The 21,456-nt window shown below is 38.5% G+C and overlaps 1 protein-coding gene across 7 annotated transcripts in view; it reads left to right on the forward strand.

Annotated features, from left to right (window-relative positions):
* PHKA2 (phosphorylase kinase regulatory subunit alpha 2) overlaps positions 1-21,456 on the forward strand; it is an 83,490-nt gene that overhangs the window by 30,845 nt on the left and 31,189 nt on the right. For 6 of the 7 annotated variants that reach the window (XR_001373537.3, XM_059720884.1, XM_014608224.3 and 3 more), the window contains 14 exons: positions 3,263-3,372; positions 4,268-4,412; positions 4,947-5,025; positions 6,122-6,291; positions 6,851-7,024; positions 8,935-9,023; positions 10,465-10,598; positions 12,590-12,746; positions 15,298-15,377; positions 15,613-15,691; positions 15,832-15,961; positions 16,603-16,704; positions 17,444-17,562; positions 19,895-19,948. Coding sequence is in view for 6 of the 7 variants with exons in the window: in XM_059720884.1 (XP_059576867.1) it covers positions 3,263-3,372; positions 4,268-4,412; positions 4,947-5,025; positions 6,122-6,291; positions 6,851-7,024; positions 8,935-9,023; positions 10,465-10,598; positions 12,590-12,746; positions 15,298-15,377; positions 15,613-15,691; positions 15,832-15,961; positions 16,603-16,704; positions 17,444-17,562; positions 19,895-19,948 (1,622 nt within the window). In the remaining variant the exon portion in view is untranslated. The remainder of the gene's footprint in view (positions 1-3,262; positions 3,373-4,267; positions 4,413-4,946; positions 5,026-6,121; positions 6,292-6,850; positions 7,025-8,934; positions 9,024-10,464; positions 10,599-12,589; positions 12,747-15,297; positions 15,378-15,612; positions 15,692-15,831; positions 15,962-16,602; positions 16,705-17,443; positions 17,563-19,894; positions 19,949-21,456) is intronic. The other variant, XM_006267599.4, reaches the window with a different exon arrangement.

Below are 21,456 nucleotides of genomic sequence, written 5' to 3' on the forward strand. Positions count from 1 at the left end.
TCCAGATTGGAGCAGAAAAGAGGGCCACGAGCCTCAAGACTCTGAAAAAGGCTAGATTCTTCGAGTCAAACCCTGTGTGGTGGGTTTAGATGGGGAGGCCTAGCTAGAGAAAGACCGGGGTCAAGGCCCGTGTAGGCAAAAGGCCCCAACATACAAAATACAATAGGCAGTCTTCTGCTCGCAAGAACATCAGCATAATAATTTCCATCAAGACGTGGCAGGAGAGTAGAGAGTGGGACACGTGCACCCTCTATGCGTGGTGGTGTACCCCCTGCAAAAAGGCTGGTGCACCCCCTACAAAAAGTGAGTCGGCCGCTTGCCACCCTGCCGCCGACACCACTGGCAGCATCTGCGGACGGTCCACAATCGCTGCTGGCTGCTGCCGGCGGTGCCTGCAGGTGGTCACCACCTACCCCCCTCCACCCCAGCGGCATCTGCAGGAGCTCTGTGCTTACTGCCACCGGGCTCCCACCACCGCCAGCACAGCCATGTCCCACCAGCTACCGAGGGCACACACTGTTCATGATCTAAAGGTAACTTTGAACTCATAAACAGATTAAAATTATGGAAGAAAGTGGCAGTAACACTTGTCAATAAATCTCTCCTAGAATTCATCATTGCTTACTATTCAAATACAATGTCTAAGGTGCATTATGGGATTGGTGGTGCCCTGTCTTTCATTTCCCAACTAAAACAGGGGTACAATAAGGATGTCAACTGGCTCTGCTACTTTTTAATCTGTTTTTGAATGATGTAAAACATGTGCTAACAGGGAATCCATTCTATGCACCCCCAATATTGAGTGTTTGTACCCTCTCTTACTTTATGCAGAACACATGCTATTAATGTCACGATCCCAGATAGGCCCCCAAAGGTTACTAGATGATTTTCAACAGTAATGTGTCTCAAATGGCTTGGAAATCAATAGTGCTAAATCCAAGGTATTGGTTTTTGGTAATGAAAGGAAGAGATGAGTATGGCTTTTATAGAAAAAAGAAATTAAAGGAGGTGTTCTCCTTTAAGTAATTCAGAATTTATTTTAATAAAAAGCTGAGCTGAAAAAAACCACAAAAATGTCAGCATTAAAAAATATCCTGTGGTGGATTTTATCCTTTTACAATATGATGGACGGAAGGACAGTACTGACAGTGCAGAAGGTCTGTGGATCCAAGACAGAGTTCATTTTATTGTATGGAGCAGGACTATGGGGTACTGACCTCTTGGTTCTTTCCAAAATAGAATTTTAATTACTTTTCAATGTGGCTTTTATCTCTGCCAGACTTTACGATGGGTGGAGATGGGAACGCTCATGCAACATGAAACGGGTCTGCTTAATGCAAGTGCTTTAGTTCAATTAAGAGCTCTGTCAGAGAAGAATTAGAGCTTGTATCCCTATCGGGTACCCTAAGAAGTGTATTTTAGAAGTCTCTTCTCTTCCAAGTAAACCATTGTTTGGATGGTTAAATAATAATTATACTCTCCTTCAGAAAATGGCCTGGGAAATATTCTGACTGTTACACCATATTTTTCCCATATTTAAAAGAAGATACAAATTTAAGAATTAAAAACACCAGAACAGAGACAGATATGCAGAAAGTGAGATTTTTCCCAGAACTTCATCTTTTTATAAAACTAACAAAACCCTTTTTTTGGCCTGGAAACCTACATATCTGAAGTACAAACCCACAGCCAATGAGGCCATTACAAGACAAATTCACGCTGAGATCTGTAGTCATCATGGGGAGGTGGTAACACATCCCATATTTGACCAGGATATGTTCTTGTGGGAAGAATGGAATAGATTACTTAAATCACTGTTTGTGGTCTTGTTGGTTCTTTGAATAAATAAGAGGAAAATTGGTCTCTCCCTTAGTGGAGAGTTTTAAGTGCTGAGCTAATGGAAGGAAAAAAACCTAATTCAACTCCTCTCTAACAACTTGCAGCCTGTCCTAGACCATGTAGGTGTAGTTGCACTGCTTGCACAAAGAATTAAGGACCAAAATCAATAGAATTCCCTGGGTTTATTTTTTCTTATTCTAGTATTTTATATTGCTTCATGTTGTTTACTTTTATGTATCATCATTTATGTTTGATTTTAATTTCATTCAGATTAGTAGAATGTGTAATTTTATTGTATACTTTTTTACCAGTAACCACAAATCATGTCATTTTATTATCTAATATATAATTTTATTGTTAATTCTACTGTATCACTTTAGCAAAAGCTGCAAATCAACTACTACTGCAGCTACTACTGCTAAATATTACCCAAATGGTTTCCTGTTAAGATGGCAAAACACTGGCAGTGCCCTTGTCTCCTCTGTTTTTATCCGTGGCATGCTCTTGGTGTTATGCCTTGTAGTTGTGGGACTATAAAGTAGCAATTATGGAGATTTCTTGGGTAGAGTGAGTGACTGCCAATACTGGGGACTGGACTTAGTGGTTCCAGAGGCCCCTCCCTGTCTTAGGTTTGTATATTCCTAAATACCAGTGAGAGCTTCATACTTTTGCTGGAGTAACTGCTTGTTTTGATTACTTCCTTTTTTTTTTTTTTACTCTCTTTAGGGCTTTGCTTCCCTCCAGATCAGATTTTAAAAACATTAAAGGCACCTTCTTGTCCATCCACACACCTGTCCAGTTGTCTCAGTAGAAGGTGACAGGGATATGATTTTTTTCAATATAGAAATCTTAGTACAAAGAATTATTACACAGAAATAATTTGAAGAAGAATAATTTGTAGCTGAAGACAAGTGCATACTATAATTGTCTTAACTTTTTATGGAGCTGTCATTTTTAATTCTCGAGCTTCAGACACTACTATTAAACATAGCAATTTCTGTGATGCACATTGAGGGAGGGTTAAACTTGCAAATAGCTCAACTCCCATTGTTCTTAATGGGAGTTTCTGGAGGGTGAAGACTTACGGTAATTTAGCACTCATCTCTGAGGACCTAATCCAAAGGCAGATGAAATCAGTGAGAACTGACTTTGAATCAGGCACGTTAAAATTCAGAAACCTAGGATTGTATGGTACAGATACTATGATGATTGGGCTTGTGGAAACTTTGAGATGAATAGTAACAGTATACCACTTGAACCTTTTTTCTGTCTCAATTCCAGCTAATATATGCATAACAAATATTTCTGACTGAGGATTTAACATTGGTTTTAGTAGCACACCATGTACAAGAATGGTATTTGAACTCTCCTTTTTAAGTAATTTGGGAAGGAAATCCCAGATACAATATTTTTATTATTACAGGGAGGAACAAGAACATGAAATTGAGTGGGCGACCATACCGACACATTGGTGTGCTTGGAACCTCCAAATTGTACGTGATAAGGAATCAAATATTTACTTTTACCCCTCAGGTGAGCATACGAAGTGAGCCAGAAAATTACTTCTGGCCTAATCACTAATGAAACTCTGCTTTTCTATACTGTCCCTTCACTTTAGGTGCAGCAGGACTGATAAAATAGCTATACTTTGCTTAGCTGTCTTATGGAAGAGGGAGGGCAGCCAGCTGGGAATGCTGATAAAGCTTTGTCCTCCCCTAACCAGAGGCCAGCTTCACTAGGCTTTTGGCTCAGAGAAGGGTACATGCAATCAGTAGTGCAAAGTCTCTGTTGAATCTTTGGCAGCTACAATTTTGATGAGGACAATGAGATAAATAGTTTCTCAGAATTGCTGCTCACTTAGTTGTTCATTCTACTAATGACTTCATTTGAAAGTCATGTTCCAGCTACAAATGTCAATAATTATAAGTATCACTTTCGGAAAAACAGAATCTGATTCCCGCCCCTCCCCCTTATTTTGTTGCCATGGCCAGTAGTACCAAGGAAAGGATGTTTTCTATTCACTTAAATGTATATTACATGTCCTTTTAAGTACACATTTCTAACAAGAAGCTTGGATTTTGCAACAATGTTTTTATCTATTCTGCAAAATATTACACTCTTAATTATAGCTTTATAATGGGTGGCTATAATTTAGCCTTGGAAAATTCTGTTTGCCCAGAGCTAGTAATTTCTTTTATGGACAAATGAAATACAATTTCTTTCATTAATAATCAGGATGGTAAAAGATAGGAAAATGGATTTAATGCTTGTACATTTTCACAGCAGTACTGTGCAAGGCTGTGTTAAAGCTTTTTCCAAAGTGGTACGCCTAGCTCTTACTGGAGGAATGAAAGAAAATTGAAAATTTGAAAGCACTGGCACACACTTATGTATATTTTTTGTTGTTGTTGCTGCTGCTTTTCTCCAGTTTACAGATCAGCATCATTTCTACCTGGCTCTAGACAATCGGATGATTGTGGAGATGCTCAGAACAGAGCTGGCATACCTCACCTCATGTTGGAGGATGACAGGAAGACCAACCCTGACTTTTCCCATCACTCATACAATGCTCAGTAAATTTTATTTTATTTCTTTGACCATCACAAGCAGAATAGATGTACACTGGAGGTCCATAGAATGGTTATGGCCTACTGAGTCTGTAGCCAACAGCACACAAGAAAACAATGTGGCTAACATTTGTGTCTTGATGTGTCTCTAACATTTGTGCTTAGCCACTTCTTTACTCCTTTGAAATCTATCATGGGCTTTTGAGAGTTGTGAGCTGTCCTCATAGCTCCTGGCCTGTCTTGAACCTATGCCTCACTTGCATTGAAAAGGACACCTAGTAAACCGCTGAGCTGGCCTTGTGTATCCTTTAAGAAAAAGTTTCTAAATGCCAACCTTGAGTACTAAAGTCAGCAAAGATCTTAACCCCATAATTGTGCTACTGTTATTGGAATCATAACCAGTGTGTTGGTTTCCATTTTCAAATAAAAACTGTTTTAGTAGGAAGAAAACTGGTTGTATGAAAATGTTCAAATGCTCTTTTAAATATATTAAATAGGAAATTATTTTTAGACCCTATGAACTTTCATTTTTCTTTTTAGTTGATGATGGTTCTGACATTCATCCATCAGTTCTTGCCAGCGTAAGAAAATTAGAGGATGGATATTTTGGAGGGGCTAGGTAATGTCACTTTCTAAAATATATTGTTAACTTTCTTTGAATTAAGTCTTGCTTAATCCTTGGTAGAAATAAGTAGAGCGTAGGCCTGCTGCACTGGATTGAATTTCATCCTGAATTTGCTGCTGGTTTGGATTGATAGATAATAGCAAAGGACAGTTCTTAGTAAAACTTTAAGTATAATCAGACCTATAAATATAGCACCTACAGTCTTTATGAAGGGAGTTATATTTTGGGATTTCCGATACTTAAAGTTAGACCTTAATTAAACATCATTCTTGGGTGTTTGAGGTGAGAGTTAGTTTTATTTTTAAGATACATGGTTTAAAATGAAATGATCCTAATTGTACATAATTTTCAGTTATTCATATGTGTTGTATATGCACATATATATACTTCCTATTATTTTTTTTACATAAAATAATGTAAAATGAAGCTCATACTACATTATTTTAAGTATACATTCTGTTGTTTTTTCTATTAGATTTGCCTCTTTCTGCATTTTCCTAAGAGGGAAATCCGCTTTATATCCCACTTGCAGCATTTCATTTTTATTAAAGTGGCTCCAACTATGGTGAATGAACCCTTGTCAGCCCCACTGGTATGTTTGGGATATGGAATTTTAGTTCTTCAGCATACGGGTGCTCTCACTATATGAATGCACAGCACCTTTGCATAGTGGAGCTCTAACCCTAGTTTTGGACCGCTACCAGTGTCATAAGAATACATAACAACTAAGAGTAGTAGAGGCAGGGTTTTCTTGTGATTACCTTTTTATATCAACTGTATAGCTGGGAAATATGTTGGACAAGCTTTTAGGTACAAATGCCCTCCTTCAGGTCCCCTTGCCTCTTGTACACTTCCTGGACCATCACATCTACAACAACCCTCCAACCCTACTATAACTAGAGTAGTACCCAGTCAGGTCTATGACTGTTTTCTTGGCATGTTTATTGCCTGGCACCAATTTTTGTTTTCCTTTTTATCAAGTGAAGGACTAGTTGGATTTTGAAGAGGTTTCTAGGGCTGTTGAATGAAACTCAATGCCTATAAACATCTGTAGATGTTAATTCCTTCTGGCATATTTCCCTGTTTGCAGGGTGAAGCTAGGCCAACTGTCAGAATTTCTTACCACATCATTCCATACGTATTTGAGCTTCCTGGATCCAGACTGTGATGGAAAGCTCTTTGATGATCATAGTGAAGACTATTATAGTTCTGAAAGTGGATATGAATGTGAAGGCTATCCAGAAGATTTCTATGATAAAGGTAACACTTTTTATCTGAAAATATTTATAAGAATAGGAGATAAAATAGCTCTTGTTTACATTAGCACAGAATTTGGAGAGGAGGACAAAAATCTCAATTTTTGCTATTTATATGCACAGGATGGTTTTGTTCAGTTGTTTGTCAGTCTCGTATGCTAATACGATGATGACAGCACTTTCACATATTGCTCCAAGTAGTCATCTTATGCATGTATGTTCTTTCTAAACCATTCATAAACATAAGGGCATTGACCAGGAAGGTGAGCCTGCGCAGGTAAGGTTGCTCATAAAAACCCTTTACTTTTATAAGGGAAAAAATGAGGACATGGTCTTTAGAAATGTTGGTTACATTTTGTTCCCTTACTATCCCCAAGTTATTGAGTTTTTTAAAAATAGTTGACAGTGGCACTTGCCTGCAAAATATCTGGCCTTTGTATTTTTGTATCTCTCATTTTTGCCTTTCGTTATTTTTAATTGTAATACCTTAAAAAAGGAAATGCACATAAACTTTTCCAGTTGTTTAATTCAGTCCACCTTTTCTTTCCTGTGCTTCCTGCCAGAAAGCCAGGATGAGCTGGACCAGTACATCAATGATATGCTGCAAAGTACAGCACTCAAGTCATACCTGCCTCCACTCTCAAGGACTGCTGATCACCCCCATGTGTTCAGTGCTGGACATTCCACGCAGGAGATCTTGTCAATCATGGCCAAAGCAAAGGGGTTGGATATTCCAAGTATGTTCTCCCATTTTTTTTTAACTCTGTTGGTTCGAGGTAAATTGTGTAGCTCCTTTTAAGTAACAGAATATGAGAAGCAGCGATGCAAGTAAATTGTCATTTACCAAGAATTAAGAAGGTCACGTGTTCCTTTGTTTTTAATGAGGTTACTATGTTTGTTGTTTTGTTAAACTGAAACTAAATTAAACATTTGGACAACATGAAAGCAGATGTAACTGGGTCTGTTGGCTGGAATTATTTTATACTTGTGTTTGCAGGTAATTATTATAATCAAGTCACAATTTCTGGTTATATTGTGAAGTCCATGTTTGCAGCATATTACTATACAGGCAGCCCTTGGACTTACAACACAACTGGTTCCTGAAAACTGCGTCTTAAGTCGAAACATAACTTGGAACCAATTTTCTCATAAGAAACAATGTTATAAATGGGGGATTGGTCCCTGAAGCAAGGCCCGACACCCTATTTTCACTAAAAATACCCCAGACTTTTGTACTCGATTGATTATAGATATCTAATATAGCTACATTAATGTGTTTATATTGTAAACAACAATTGTATTGATTTGGAAGGACTTCTTTGAGGTGACTTTGCTGGACTTTTTGAAAGGCTCTTGGTTGGACTTTTTGAAGGGTTTTTGGCTGGAGTCTTCTCGGGAGTCTTGGCTGCAGGTTTTTCTGGAGTCCTGTCTGCTTTCTTAAAGAAAGTGTTCAAGGAAGTTTGTACAGATGTTCTCCAGGGAGATAAGCGACACAGCAAACTTGTTCACTGGCGTGGCATCGCATCGGATTAAGTGTTGTAAAGTTGAAACAGGGTGTCAGTTTATAAACATTGTAAGTGTGAAACGCTGTAACTCGAAACATTGTAAGTCGAGGACTGCCTGTACTCTGGAAATTAGATATAGATAGATATAGCTATATAATATATCTATTATATTATAGATTTTATACATATAATATATAATTATCTATATAACTATATGTAGATATAGATGTATATCTATATCTAATAGCTATTGAATCTATATATCGATATATAATATAGATATAATATGCATATATATTATAGATATAATATAGATATATTTTTTTTATTTTAGTAATTTGTGAAATGAATGTTGTTAATGCCAAAAGATGCAAATAGATTTTAATAAATTCCAGAAATAGAAGGACAAGTGAAAAATGTGACTGCTAAAAATATTATAGTAATAATATACTGACTTTACCCAGGAGCCATTCAGTTTTATCCATTTTCTGTGAATAAATAGTCATGTAATCAACATAGTGCGCCTTGTCTGTTTGAAGTTAATGGAAGGGTTCTCATTGACTTTAGTGGGCATTGGAGCAGGTTCTTTATAAATAATGTATAGGTTAATATTGTCCACATTTACTGAGCTGTCTTCTTTATCCTTTATGTATAGTCTGTCCTGGACTGTGAGAAACAGTGTAAAATAAACAGTGTATGTGCTTATCCTAGCTACTAGTTTGGTAGTACAGTATTTCACTCTCCTTCTGACATGTGTTCTGTTGTTTTGGGCTGTTTGCCTCAATAAGATCTACTTATGCTTACAATTTTAAGTACATGATTCAAATGCATGGCTTAGATTGGGTCAATAGATTTTAACATTTTTGAGGATCAGGCTGTCTCTCACTAGACACTAGGATAGCATAATGCAGCCCCTGGGCTGCCTGGGCCTTTGGGCACCAGCAGATTATAAATCATATTGGATCAGCTTGTGCTAAAGAAAGGAAGAGAAACTGCTGAGGATGGAGTTTTCTTTGAAGCTGCATGTGCCGTGGCTCTAGAGGTGTTTTTAACATGCTCACCTCATAATTCTTTTTACATAGGTGTTTGCATTCCTTCTACGTGTTCTTAATAATAACGTTTTTGCTTGCTTGGCTTTTCAGATGTTTCCATGTCTCTCCCCACCAAAGTTTTAAACACTCACCGGAAATCTCTCAATCTAGTTGATTCCCCACATCCACTTAAATTAAAGGTAAGCTGCTTAAATATTTATGCTACACATAAATGGTAAGCTGTAGAGTTGGATTTGGAATGATTATGTGGCTATTAGAGGATTCTTCTTCATTTGGATATTACTTAACTGTACATTATTGTATTAAATGTTTCTTTTTGTGACTCTGAAACAGTAAAATAACTCGCATTCACCTTTCAGGGGCAAATCTGACTTCACCCACTGCTAGGCAAGTGCAGATAGATAGGCAGTAGGGTGAGAGCAATATGACACCAGTAAAAACGGGGAAAGAGAGAGTACTCCCCATACCCTGTCTACCCTGGAGCTGTTCTCCAAGGAACTGTGTTCCTAGCAGTGTGTGGGGTGGACTTGTGAAAGTACATGGGCAGGGCTGGTAGATATGTCACTCAATGGATCCATGAGGCAAAACCCACAATAATGCAGAGAGTTGACTCCAACAGTGGTTAGAGACGGTTCAGGGCCAGGAACCCCCTTGGTCACTGCTTGTCTATGCAGGTATTACACAGGGTACTAATAGATGGTTCAATATGTATTTGTTATGTAGTATTCTCAATAGCTTATTAAACAGAGGCTTTATTCATTTAACACATGTTGTGTGTTGCCCTTATCTGATTTGCTGACATGTTCATTTAATTCATGGCATTATCTTTTTATTCAGTAAGAAAATTTTTAATAAACATCTTCACTTCTAGGTAGGCAGAGGTAAAGATATATATGGAAATCAATCTACTTTCAACTAAAATTTGTTAATTGAAAAGGATTAATACCCATGCACTTCTAGTTTTGAAAGTAGTAGAAAGTCACAGGAGCATAGTTTGTTTCCTGCTTTTATATCATTTCTAGTTGTTATGGCCCTAAACAGGTTTCCAGTGATGAAATCTCTGTTGATTCAATGGGACAGAAATACTATATTTTCTGACATACATGTGCCACAGAATATATGCGCCTTGTTTTTGAATGGCAGAATGATGGAAAAAAAATTGTGTTTGTAGTAAATAACTGGGTAGTAGCAGCAGCTAAGGAGCCCAGACTGTTCATTACTTTATTCCTATGAGTTGTGTGCAGATTTTACTTTCACTTTTGCCAGTATCTGGTAGAAACTGCTCTTACTGTATTTCTCACGTGTAATGTGCACTTCAATTTATAGCCTCTTTTTTGGGGGGAAAAGTATGTGTTGCATGTGAGACAATGCAGTATGACTTTTAAGGGAGGGGCTCTCTATCAGCTGCTGCATTTTCTGGGACTTAATCTGTCATTATTTTTTCATCTGCACAAGAGTTTAGTGCAAAGTACATAATCAATTTATATTTCAGATGAGGAGGTGCATTAATGTGTTCCTTTTCTTGGCTCCCTCTGCATAGCCAGAGAGTTCGAGAACTTTTTTTCTCCATTAGTTCTTTCAGGTACTTCTATTTTGTTTTCTGTTTCTTTTAATAATCAGGATCCTGAAGCTGTTTTACATTTACCCAAAGATGCTCATGGTGATTTGGATTGTGAGAAATTAGTTGAACAGTTGAAGGAGTGTCCAACACTACACGATCAAGCAGATATATTATACATCTTGTATTTAATGAAGTAAGTTATTGATGTTTCTCTGCAATGTCCCTTGCACATCTGGAAGTACAGTCATATGTGCACGACTGCCCTCATACAAAATCTCAGTACTGATTTTAAGCTTGCACTTTATAGGAAGGCTTGTAGGTACCTTAAGTACCATGATGATTTTCTATGAAATATATTTAACATCAAACATACATATATATGGATATACAGATTGTAGGTGACATGATGGTAAACACAGTTAATAACAAAAGCAAGGGTGTTCAGTATAAGAATATGAACAGGCATTGCATGTTTGAAACAAAGCTCAGTGAAATCAAATATGTAAGCCCTCCATATAGGCAAAACCAGGATCTGATTCATTATTGTTGTTGTTGTTGTCAGAGGTGTTGTTGTTCACAGTTAATTTAGTTAATGAAGTTTATATGCAAGTTGGAACGCACATAGATATTTCCAAAACTTTTGGAGAAACTGTAGACATTTGTTTCAGTAACATAGAGTGCATTCCTTTTTTCAGGTAGGACACATTTTAATATCTGACCATTTGTTTTGTCTGTCTTTAAGTACACCATTGGCTTAAACCTCAACACTTCTCAAAATCCTTTGGGGAATGTCTACTCCAAGCTGTTAAATGTAGCACAGTAGACCTGTGACTAAACAGGTGATAAGAATAGGGCCCTAATTTAATCCAGAGTCAACTTGTCAGAGATAATTTTCTAATGCGCACATCTGGGTGGGGTTTTTTTAATAATAATAATTATTACTATTATTATTGTGGGAAAGCTATGGGATATTGGCAGAGTTAGCTTCACTTCCTGCTGGACTTTCCTAATGCCCCATAGATTGATCTTTCATTTACTTTTCTGTCCTGTTTCTCACAGCTGGGTCTTTCTGAGCATGTCTAGAAGATTCATTTTTCTGCATCTTCTTTGCCCTGGTTATCATATTTGTACATTTCCACTGAGGAGCCTTGTTACTTGGCTACATATAACATTCTCTTCCCTCCCTGTCTTATGCCTTTGTGACAGCAACATCTTCTGAAAAGCAAATCCTCTTTGATGTACCCTATAAAAATAGTTGAAGACCATTATCATGATATTATGAAACATAGACAGCAGGGAGCCAAGTTCCTTACCATTGTGCTGCTTCCTGAAGTGGGTCAGGAGAGGAAGAAATGAACAAACGAGCTTTTTTTCAGCTCCTCTTTGTGCCCTTTTCTTTCCAGTGTTTAGAAATGTGAAAAGTTATATATATCCTTCCAAGAAGGGCAGCCTTAGTTCTGTGTCATCATCAACAGTTTCTCCAGAGCATCTGGATTTCTGTAATCTGTTGCTAGAGGGCAGAATTCCCATACCCAGGCCTCAGTTACAGAAATATAATCGCTGCCTCTTTCAGTACTTTTCTCATGACAGCGGCAGCGCTATAACACCTTTCCTATTACATGAAGGAATACAATCTTAATAGGACAAAAAGTGTGGAAATTTGATTAACAACATGACAAAGTCCAAAGTGAAAATCTATTGGAAGCCCCTGATACATCTCAAAAACTGATGCAGTCTTCAGTGTGGTTGGTGAAAGCTATTCTTCTAGGTTTCTGTCTGCACAGCGTTGTCCAATATGGCATCTAGGTGCCTGGTTCACTTAAAGCATGGGAACAGTTCCACTGACTTCAGTAGAAGTCCTGACACGCCTAAAGTTAAGCAGTTGCTTAAGGCTGGGATTTTCAAAAAAAAGCAAGGGGGATTTATATGCCCAAATCTTACTGACTTCCAGTGAGGGCTCAGCTTCTCAAGACTGCTTTTACAAACTCTTTTCTTAAGTATTCTGCTGGATTAGTATTGGACAGCCTGACTCAGTATTGCAAGGCTCAGCTTATAAAGGGGTTTTGCTTCCTATGTTTTACCATCTGCCCTGTCTCTGGACTTAGGATCTTTAGTTATCTGTCATTTTTTTGCTTCTGGATGCATCTAATCAAAGTAATCTTTTCTTTGTTTCTCTTGTGGCAGAGGTCCTGACTGGAATACAGAGCTAAATGGACAGTATGGAGTCACTGTTCGTTGTCTGCTTAATGAGCTCTACAGCAAGGCAGGCCTGAATCAAGAGTGGGGTTTGATCCGATACATTTCTGGCATGCTAAAAAAGAAAGTGGAAGTCCTGGCTGAGGTATAACAAAAATAAAGGTTGTCTGTCACTTCAGTAAAGGTCCGACATTTCCCAGAACATGATGATTCTTGAAGAGCGTGTTTGCTAACGTTCAGAGGATAATTCAAAGGTGGCTTCTGCTTGCCGCCTTCTAGTATTGCTTCACAATAATGTGTTAAAGCAAATAGTGTACTTCAGAATATTTTAGAAAAGCAGCAAGACTTAATGATATCCATCATGCCTGCCTAGAACTTTTCAGAGAAGCAGGGTAAAACTTGAGAGAGGTTGCCTGGGTATTTTAAAGAGTTGAGGATTATAGATTAATGAAATGAGAATGACAGACTCAGAGGTAAGGGAAGAGGTTAGGTAGTGCTTTAAAAATGTTTTGGAAACCAAAGTGTTCATAATGGATTACTTTAGTGCCTACAACCCCTGGTCATAGACAAGTGCAGAAACACAAGAAAAAGGTGATCTGTGCTCCAAAAACCTTAGAGCAATACAGTAGAACTATGTTGAGTTGTACAAGAATGACAAAGTATCTGGAACTAGATAAAGTGAATAATGGAGTTTGATTATAGACAAGTTGATTTCCTTTCTGCTGTTTGTAAGCCTGTCTGTCAGGCTATGTTTACTGTGTTGGGTAGGGACAGCCTTATGGGTGCCCTCACTCTCACCATTTATATGGACAATCCTTAAGCTCAGCTGCCAGCCACAGTCCAGCCTGATCTTGGAAGTTCTGCTGATTCACAGCCTGGGAGCTTGCCTTCTGTTAGCCTGACCCTCCCCACAGTGTGTTTTGATCTGTACCCAGATATTGCAGTAATTCCAAAATTTCCTGTGCTTGACTTGGAGTTAAGCACAAAAGTAGATACAAATAGCCTGCAGATTTGATTTCTTGAAGAGCTTTTCTTGAGGAATAGGTATGTAGCAACTTCGAGGCAAGGTACAGATGAAAATTCAGGACAATTTATTTGGCTTGGGCTGTTTGAGGGTTGACCCTAATTATTAGTGTAGACATACCCTTAAATTTACCTGCATGTGCCAGTTCATGGTAAGGTGCCAAGAATTGATCCTTGCTATAATTTCTGGCCATGTTTTAGGCTTGGTGTTTCAGCCTATGTAATACCGTGTTAAAGCTGTGACTATCATTCAGCGAATGTCCTGTTTTGATAAAGCTTGTGTAGCTCCAAAACTTGCAGATACTGTATTGTTTCTCCAAATGTAGGGCTTGCTGTTGGCTTGTCCCCCTGAAGGGACACAATAGACCAGATAGTTTGGAGCATGTCTAAATTTTAAGACAATAGGGGCTTGACAGTCAACTAGGCAGAAGGTATTTGTTTAATCTCCCTGAAGGAGGTGTCCTAGGTTCCCAAAAAAGGGGGAAATACTGCTCCACTGTCACCAGCTTCAGTTCAGGGCCCTCCAACAGTTAAGCAGAAGCCAGCCTGCTTTTATAAGACCAGCATAAAAAGTAACACATGGCAGCACCTATTTAGGCATAAATTGGCTATATTTTGAAAGTATGCAGTTGTTCATAGGATGGCTACTAGCTGTAAAATGTTCCAAGTGAGGTGCAGAAGCAGCAACCCACAGGGCTGGCTGCACCTCCTGCTCCTAGCCTCCTTCATCCCCACCAGCATTGGCAGACCACACCATAGGAGCCTCTCGGGACTTTAAAGGGCACCTATACACATGCAGAAGCTGTTCTGACATGCTGTAATTACAGCACGTTGGAGCAGATTTGATTAATTGAGTCCGCTGGAGCATGGTAATTACCACACTCCAGCAGACTCCAGCGTCATGTGTATAAATACCCAAAGTGTTTAAAGAGGATGAAAATCCCTCCTCCCTTACCCTTCCTGGTCAGAGGCTGGTCCTTTCCAGTCCTCTGTCTCCCTGCTCCCCTGCCTGCTGCTGCTGCTTTCTCCACTGTTTGGGGATGGGGAGCCTCCAAACTCAGCTGGGCTGAGTGGGAACTGGGCTCAGCTGGAGAGGGGACAGGGGCAACAGGATGGCTGGAGACTAGTTCTTCCCCACCACCCTGCCCAGTTCTGGAGCAGGCCCACTGCTTCTGAGCCATGCCCCCAGGACAACAGAGGAAGGCAGGGAAGTGGGGAGGAGTCATGAGCAGAAAGGAAAAGGGCGGGAGGATTTTCATGTGCTTTTAGAGCCTTTAAAAAGTCCCAGGAGGCTCCTGTGGTGCACTTCAATCCAAAGCCATACTACTGCACCCCCTCTAGATCCACCCCTACAAGTAGTAACATTACAGTAAGGGTTGGAATATTCCCATAGGTTTCTTACTCTGCTCCCCTGCACCATTGTTCTCATTGGGATCAGGGTTGGCTTGCATTGGCATCAGCCTGGGTCGAACTATACTAGTTCCATTGACTTCACTGGAGCTATGACAGTCTACTGCAGCTGGGGATCTTTCTCCAAATATGTGTCCCTTAGCAAATTTGTCCACAATGAAGAATTCCCTTAGGAGGGGTATGTTATCACCTTGAGTTAAAAAAGTATTTCCCCATCAGTTAACAAAGGCCACTCTCTTGCTTTCTCTGTCATGCTTTAACAGGCTTGCACAGACCTCCTGTCGCACCACAAACAGCTCACCGTAGGCCTTCCGCCTGAGCCTCGAGAAAAAACCATCACTACGTAAGTGTTACCTCCTCCTAGGTGTGTACATCTTGCCTCTCCACATTTCTGTGGTGTTGTACTGTTTCCAAATACTGTGTTCAGAAAGAATAGCGAGTCTTTTGCTGTAACAGGCCTTCCAGGCAAAGTTGTATCATAACATGAATCTTAACAAAGTATCAAAACTCATTTTAATGCATGTACAAAATGACTAAGCATCATGGTTGCTCTTAATTGTTTGATTCACTTTTCCTAGGCCTTTGTCACCTGATGAGCTAACAAATCTTATTTACGAAGCCAGTGGACAAGACATCAGTATTGCAGTTCTTACACAGGTAATAAATAGGTATAAAACGTGCAGGAAGAGTGTTCCTTGTGCTGCACCTAATTGAATGCCTGTTTCTTGTGTTGCCTGTTTATGGTAAGCGTTAAGATGACTGTCAATAAATAGTTGTCTTTTAATTTGCTCCCACAGGAAATAATGGTGTATTTAGCAATGTATGTTAGGTCACAGCCCAGCCTTTTTGCAGAGATGCTCAGGCTCCGTATTGGATTAATAATTCAGGTGATGGCCACTGAGCTGGCTCGGAGTCTAAACTGTTCAGGTAAAGCCATTTGTACTTTTGATATTGCAGTAAACAAATACCTCTTCCCTCTCCACCCCAATGTTAAAAAGGGATGATATATGTTTGCCTCTTAAAAAAATTAAGTTAAATTATTAAAATCCCCTCTTAAGTGAACACTCTAAAGCAGTATTCTTATGTGCGGATGTTATATAACCATCCAGGAAATATGAGAGGTAAGAGTTTTTATGGATGATATCTTTTATTGGACCAGCTGCATGGTTGGTTTAGATAGATTTAGAAAAGCTTTTGGGTATCACAGTACCATTATTTAGGTCTCTGGGAGAGAAGCAAGCACAGCAGAGTTAAATAGTGGGTGGAACAAAGATGCGTAAAACTCCATATGTAAATAAAAACAGAATCCATAAGAAATTATCAGGTAGCTGACAAACAAGAGAGATGTAGTAAACCCCTGATTAGAGGAGAGCTGGATATTTCAGGAGTACCGTTATCATCTGTGAAGTGCAGAATTAAGCAAGTATCTGGTAGATTATAATGGACCATAAAGTCATTGTCTATGTTAAGTCCCTGGTCTTTAGAGTCTGATAGGCTAATCAGTATTTTTTCCTTGCTTTTTTTCCCTAGAAAGTTGCTGTTTGACTAATTGATAATGTTTTTACTAGGTGAAGAAGCTTCAGAAAGCTTAATGAATCTAAGCCCCTTTGATATGAAAAACCTTCTGCATCATATTCTGAGTGGAAAAGAGTTTGGTGTGGAAAGAAGCAGTAAGTAGTCTGTTTGGGTCCTTGGATGTATTATGACCAGGGATCTTGGTTTTCTCTGATTTTAAAAAAAATCCCCAATTTTCAGATTTAAAAAAGTAACCCCAAGTCTACATTTTGATTTCATTTTAATCACAGAAAAATGTAGATTTGGGGTTACTTTTTTAATCTGAAAATTGGGGAATTTTTTTATCAAAGAAAACCAAAATCCCTGATTATGACTTAATGCTAAATGACAGCTATTTAAATGCAGAGTTAATTTTAAGTTGTTTTGTCTGCAGCGTCTCTGCTTTAAAAATATACTTAAAAATATACAGATCATTTATGGAACATAGTGATTTAATCTCCAAAAACACCAAATATGATTATTCATTCCAGTTTCCAAATATTATTCAGAACTAAAGAATTTTGATTCCGACCCTATTATAAGGCAGCTTAATCATATCTGGAGAGGTCTGCAGAAATATGTGAACTTGCTAGACAAAAGGAGTAAGCTAAGCATTGTGGGTAGATTTGTACCCACTGTTTTAAAGATGAGAAGCAGTGCCACATGTCAGGGAGACTAAGGTTGCTGTCAGGGCTAGCCAAAATGCAAGAACTAGAATGGCCTCCTGTGTAGGAGCATAATAGCTATAGGTTCCTTGTGCCTGCCTTCCAGCCATTGATTTGTGGTTTTTATTATTGTTTAAACATAGTGAGTGGCTGCATTTGATGAATAAAACTGTCTTGCTTCTTTCTTTAGTGCGACCTCTAGATTCCACTTCATCCAGCCCTGCAATTTCCATTCATGAAATGGGCCACACTGGAGCAACTAAAACAGAGAGGAGTGGCATTAATAGACTAAAGAGTGAAATGAAACAGGTGAGGGCCGTGTCTGAGTACTTCTTAGGCCATCCAAGGATTGAAGAAAAAATTAAATGTCCGGAGTGCAAAGGGGAGAGCAGTTTGCAAACTGAATGTTTTATTTCTAGCTTCAGTTACATTCGTGGTGAGTTACAAGAATTTCCTTTTTATTTACTCACATGCAGTATAGTTGGCTGTTAAAAAAACAAACAAAAAAGGAAAATATTTTTAAAGAAATGTTTCTTTTTTTTTAATGCAGATATTCAATTTAGAAAAAATTCAGCCACCTGTAGTTTTCTAAAGCAGTAAAGGCACCTGAATTTAGACTGAATTCTTGGTTTTATTAAATAATATGAATGCTAAAAATCTTGGATTCAAGTAGTATTTTGCACCACAAAGAGGTATACATCAACTTGACACATGGGTCATGTTAAATCAGTGATTCTCAAACCAGGGTGCCATGAGATCCTTTGAAGGGTCCCAGGGTATGAGGAGATAAGCATGCACAGGATCAAGTTTGTCCGATTCCCCACTCCCACTGCCCTGATCCCTGCAAGGAGGTAAGTACTGTAATATGTACATTAGTTTTTGAAATTGGATGCCAGAATGGAGGTGTTCCTGGAGTTTAGCGAGGAGTGCCTCAATTCCAGTAAGGTTGCGAACCACTGTTAGACCTATGTTCAGTATGGCATTTTGCAGGTTGGAAGGAAAAGAAACATTCTTATCTGAACAGGCATAGGGATTTATGTACTATCCCAATTCATATACAGTATAAAGTACGTACCAAGACAGCTAGAGTTTTTCTGTGCTAGTTACTATATCTAGACATCCTTGAGAAGTATAATACATTCAATTTTTATTTACATGACCAAATTATTTGGGGTTTTTTTCTATATATTTATTTAATTGCAGACTAGTATTGTATTCTAGATGAATAGGAGGTTAAGTGCTAATGAAATAACTAATGCAATGTAGGAATGCATTTTAACCTTTCCTCTTACTATGTCATTATATAAACTTCATCCTAAAATGTGGGAACCAAGAAGCTTTTTGTGATCTGAATACACAACACTGCAATGTTGACATAAGAAATGATTTAATTTATTATTACAGTGCAGTTTTGCTTATGAAACTGCTGTTAGATTGTAGTTATAGTCAAAAGGGCTTATATTTCAGTCTCTGAAAATCTCTAATAATTGATACAGCTATACAAATTAAAGAGTCTGAATATCAGTAGCACACGTCAAATTGGCAGCATCTGACTTGAGTGTTTTCCTACTTGAAGACTTTCCGTTCTGCTTTTGATTACCCAACCAGCCACCAGATAGCAGTGTTCTTACATTATTCTGAATACAGATGCAGCACAGTAGCAGCTATGCTGAAATGTAATGCAAAAAGATGCTTCCTCAGATTATTATCAGTTTGAAGGAGAGATGCCATTTCAATACAGAAAAGGAGTCATGTATTTCTACTGCCATCCGATTACTTTTCTATTTCAGCTGATTCCTGCTGTCTCCTTGAGCTATCGGGGATAAAACCCTGACTCCAAGACATCAGTTTGACAGTGAATATTCTGTCTTTAAATGTTTATATTCTACTCTTTATATGCTGATTTTCTAATATGCTGACTACCTCCCATTTGCACTGATTTCTGCAGGTGCTCAGCATTTCTGAAAATCAGGCCCATTAGTCTTGCAGCATGTCCATAAGGTGCTGTTAAATGTGGTTTAACTGAAAATAAAGATATTGGGAATTTGTTCTAGGTATCAATCAGCATCTGACCATTTTTGTTAGTGTGCTGCATCATTAGTTCTGTTACGCATTGCCAGCCTGCCTGTCTGATTCCAAAATATGGGATAACTTTTAAGTACTAATACAAGCTGTTGATACTATAATGGATACTGAATAAAAAATAGAAACTTGCAGTGCCAGCTCTGCGTCATGTGGAGACTGCTTTTTTTTATCTTTTTTATATATATATATATATATATATATATATATATATATATATATATCCGTGTTGCCTCAGGCAGGTTCTGTGGAAAGCTTGTGGTTCCTTAGCAACGGGGGAATGTAAAAAAATCAGAAAGTCCTCAGCCATAAAGGATCTCTCAGCTTGCGATTTCACTTACAGTGGTGTGAATCAGGATTACCCTCTGACGGCAATGGGATTGCACTGGTGTGAGGTCATAGGCCAGCTAATGGAATGCTTTTCTTTTGTATGAACGGAGGCAGTTTAATCCTCATTTGCTTGCTTCCTTGCTTGTTTGTTTTTACACATGTGTCACCTTGCCTTACTTCTCTCCTGTCATAGTCGTCTGACTCGTTGGTTTTTATTTCTGTTTTGTAGTTCTTTTATGGGGGCCATTCCATGACCAGCAGCATACACGCTTCCAGGTCAACGGTAAAACAATGTTCAGAGATTTGCAATCTGTTTTTCTGCTTCCTCTGCAGGGAGAGACCTACAACAGGCAGCTTTCCCCTTATGGAACGTTATTTTCCTTTCTCCTTTTTTCTTTCCTTTTTTCTCTGACATTCTGATTTTTGGGGGGGTTCCCCCTCATGGGGAGTGAGTTCTTATTCCCAGTCTCTTGCAACTAAAGTTAAATTTTCCACGTTAGTGCTTTTAAACTTTAGGTGTCGTGCTGAAATTACCTACTTGACCGCCCGATTAAATTGTTTGCCAGCCCTGAATGTTTAGAGGTAATGTGGAAATAGGAGTGGCATCCACTTTATTTTAGAGGTTTATAATACATTTTAATTAATAAAAACTTCCTTGTGATACTGGTTGAGTAGGATGTTGGCAGCATTTCACTTACAATATGGTCTTTTCTAGCCCCATTGTGATACACACCCAGGGACCTGGGTGAAATTCCCTCCAAATTCATGTGTACTTCTGGGCCTAAGTAAGCATTTTAAACCAGGCCCTCTGATTTTAAGTGTAATGCATATGAAGCCACAGTTTAAATCACTGTGTCGGCTGTAGAAGGGTTAAAGTGACAGCAGTTGTGCTACTCTCTCCCATCCTTATATGATCATGCGGATGTAACAGCTGCATCACAGCAGTTTATACTGGTTCAAGTATAGTTACAGCTGTCTACACCCTTACATAATAGGCAAGTAGTTATCCTAGACCCTATATGTACAGCACCCTGGTTTAATGACAAGTACAGTTAATGACAAGAATATGTAACTGTCATCAAAAGTTTTGACCCTTGTTTATTAATTTTCTGATTCAGATTCTCAAAAGTAAATTTGTAAAATTGTTTAATAGCCAGTGGTCCTGGTTTTCTCTGATTTAAAAAAAAAATCCCCAATTTTCGGATTAAAAAAAGTAATCCCAAATCTACACTTTTCCATGATTAAAATGAAAGACCACTAATCTATATCTACATGTTAGTGGTGTTTCATTTTAATCATGGAAAAATATGGATTTGGGGTTACTTTTCTTAATCTTAAAATTGGGGATTTTTTTTATCAGAGAAAATCAGGATCCCTAATTCTCACAAATGAAAATGTTTAAACCAGTCCTATAAATCTAATTTGGGTGGCCTGTACCAAACAAGACGCTGCTAAAGATAGGAAAAGATAGAAGTTTTTCAGAGGACTTATGGCAGCTGCTTGGTTCAGGAGTATTGTTCACTGTGTATATTCGACCAAGATTTTTTGGCCAAATCCCAGCCCAGTACGCAGAGATGAAGTAAATCTCTTAAGTAATGTGGGTTTGTTTTCTACCTGACATCCTTTTACGTTGAAGTCACCAGCAGCTTTTTCTTTACTAAGCCCTCACTCTTAAAAGGGTGGTAACTGTTTATATAACCTGTTATTTCCCAGCATGCCCTGCTGCAGAAACTTGTGTTTTCCAGGTAGCCACTGTGGCTCAGGCCCTCAAATTCCCATCATATTTTAGTA

This window comes from Alligator mississippiensis, chromosome 1, assembly GCF_030867095.1.
Source record: "Alligator mississippiensis isolate rAllMis1 chromosome 1, rAllMis1, whole genome shotgun sequence".
NCBI lineage: Eukaryota > Metazoa > Chordata > Crocodylia > Alligatoridae > Alligator > Alligator mississippiensis.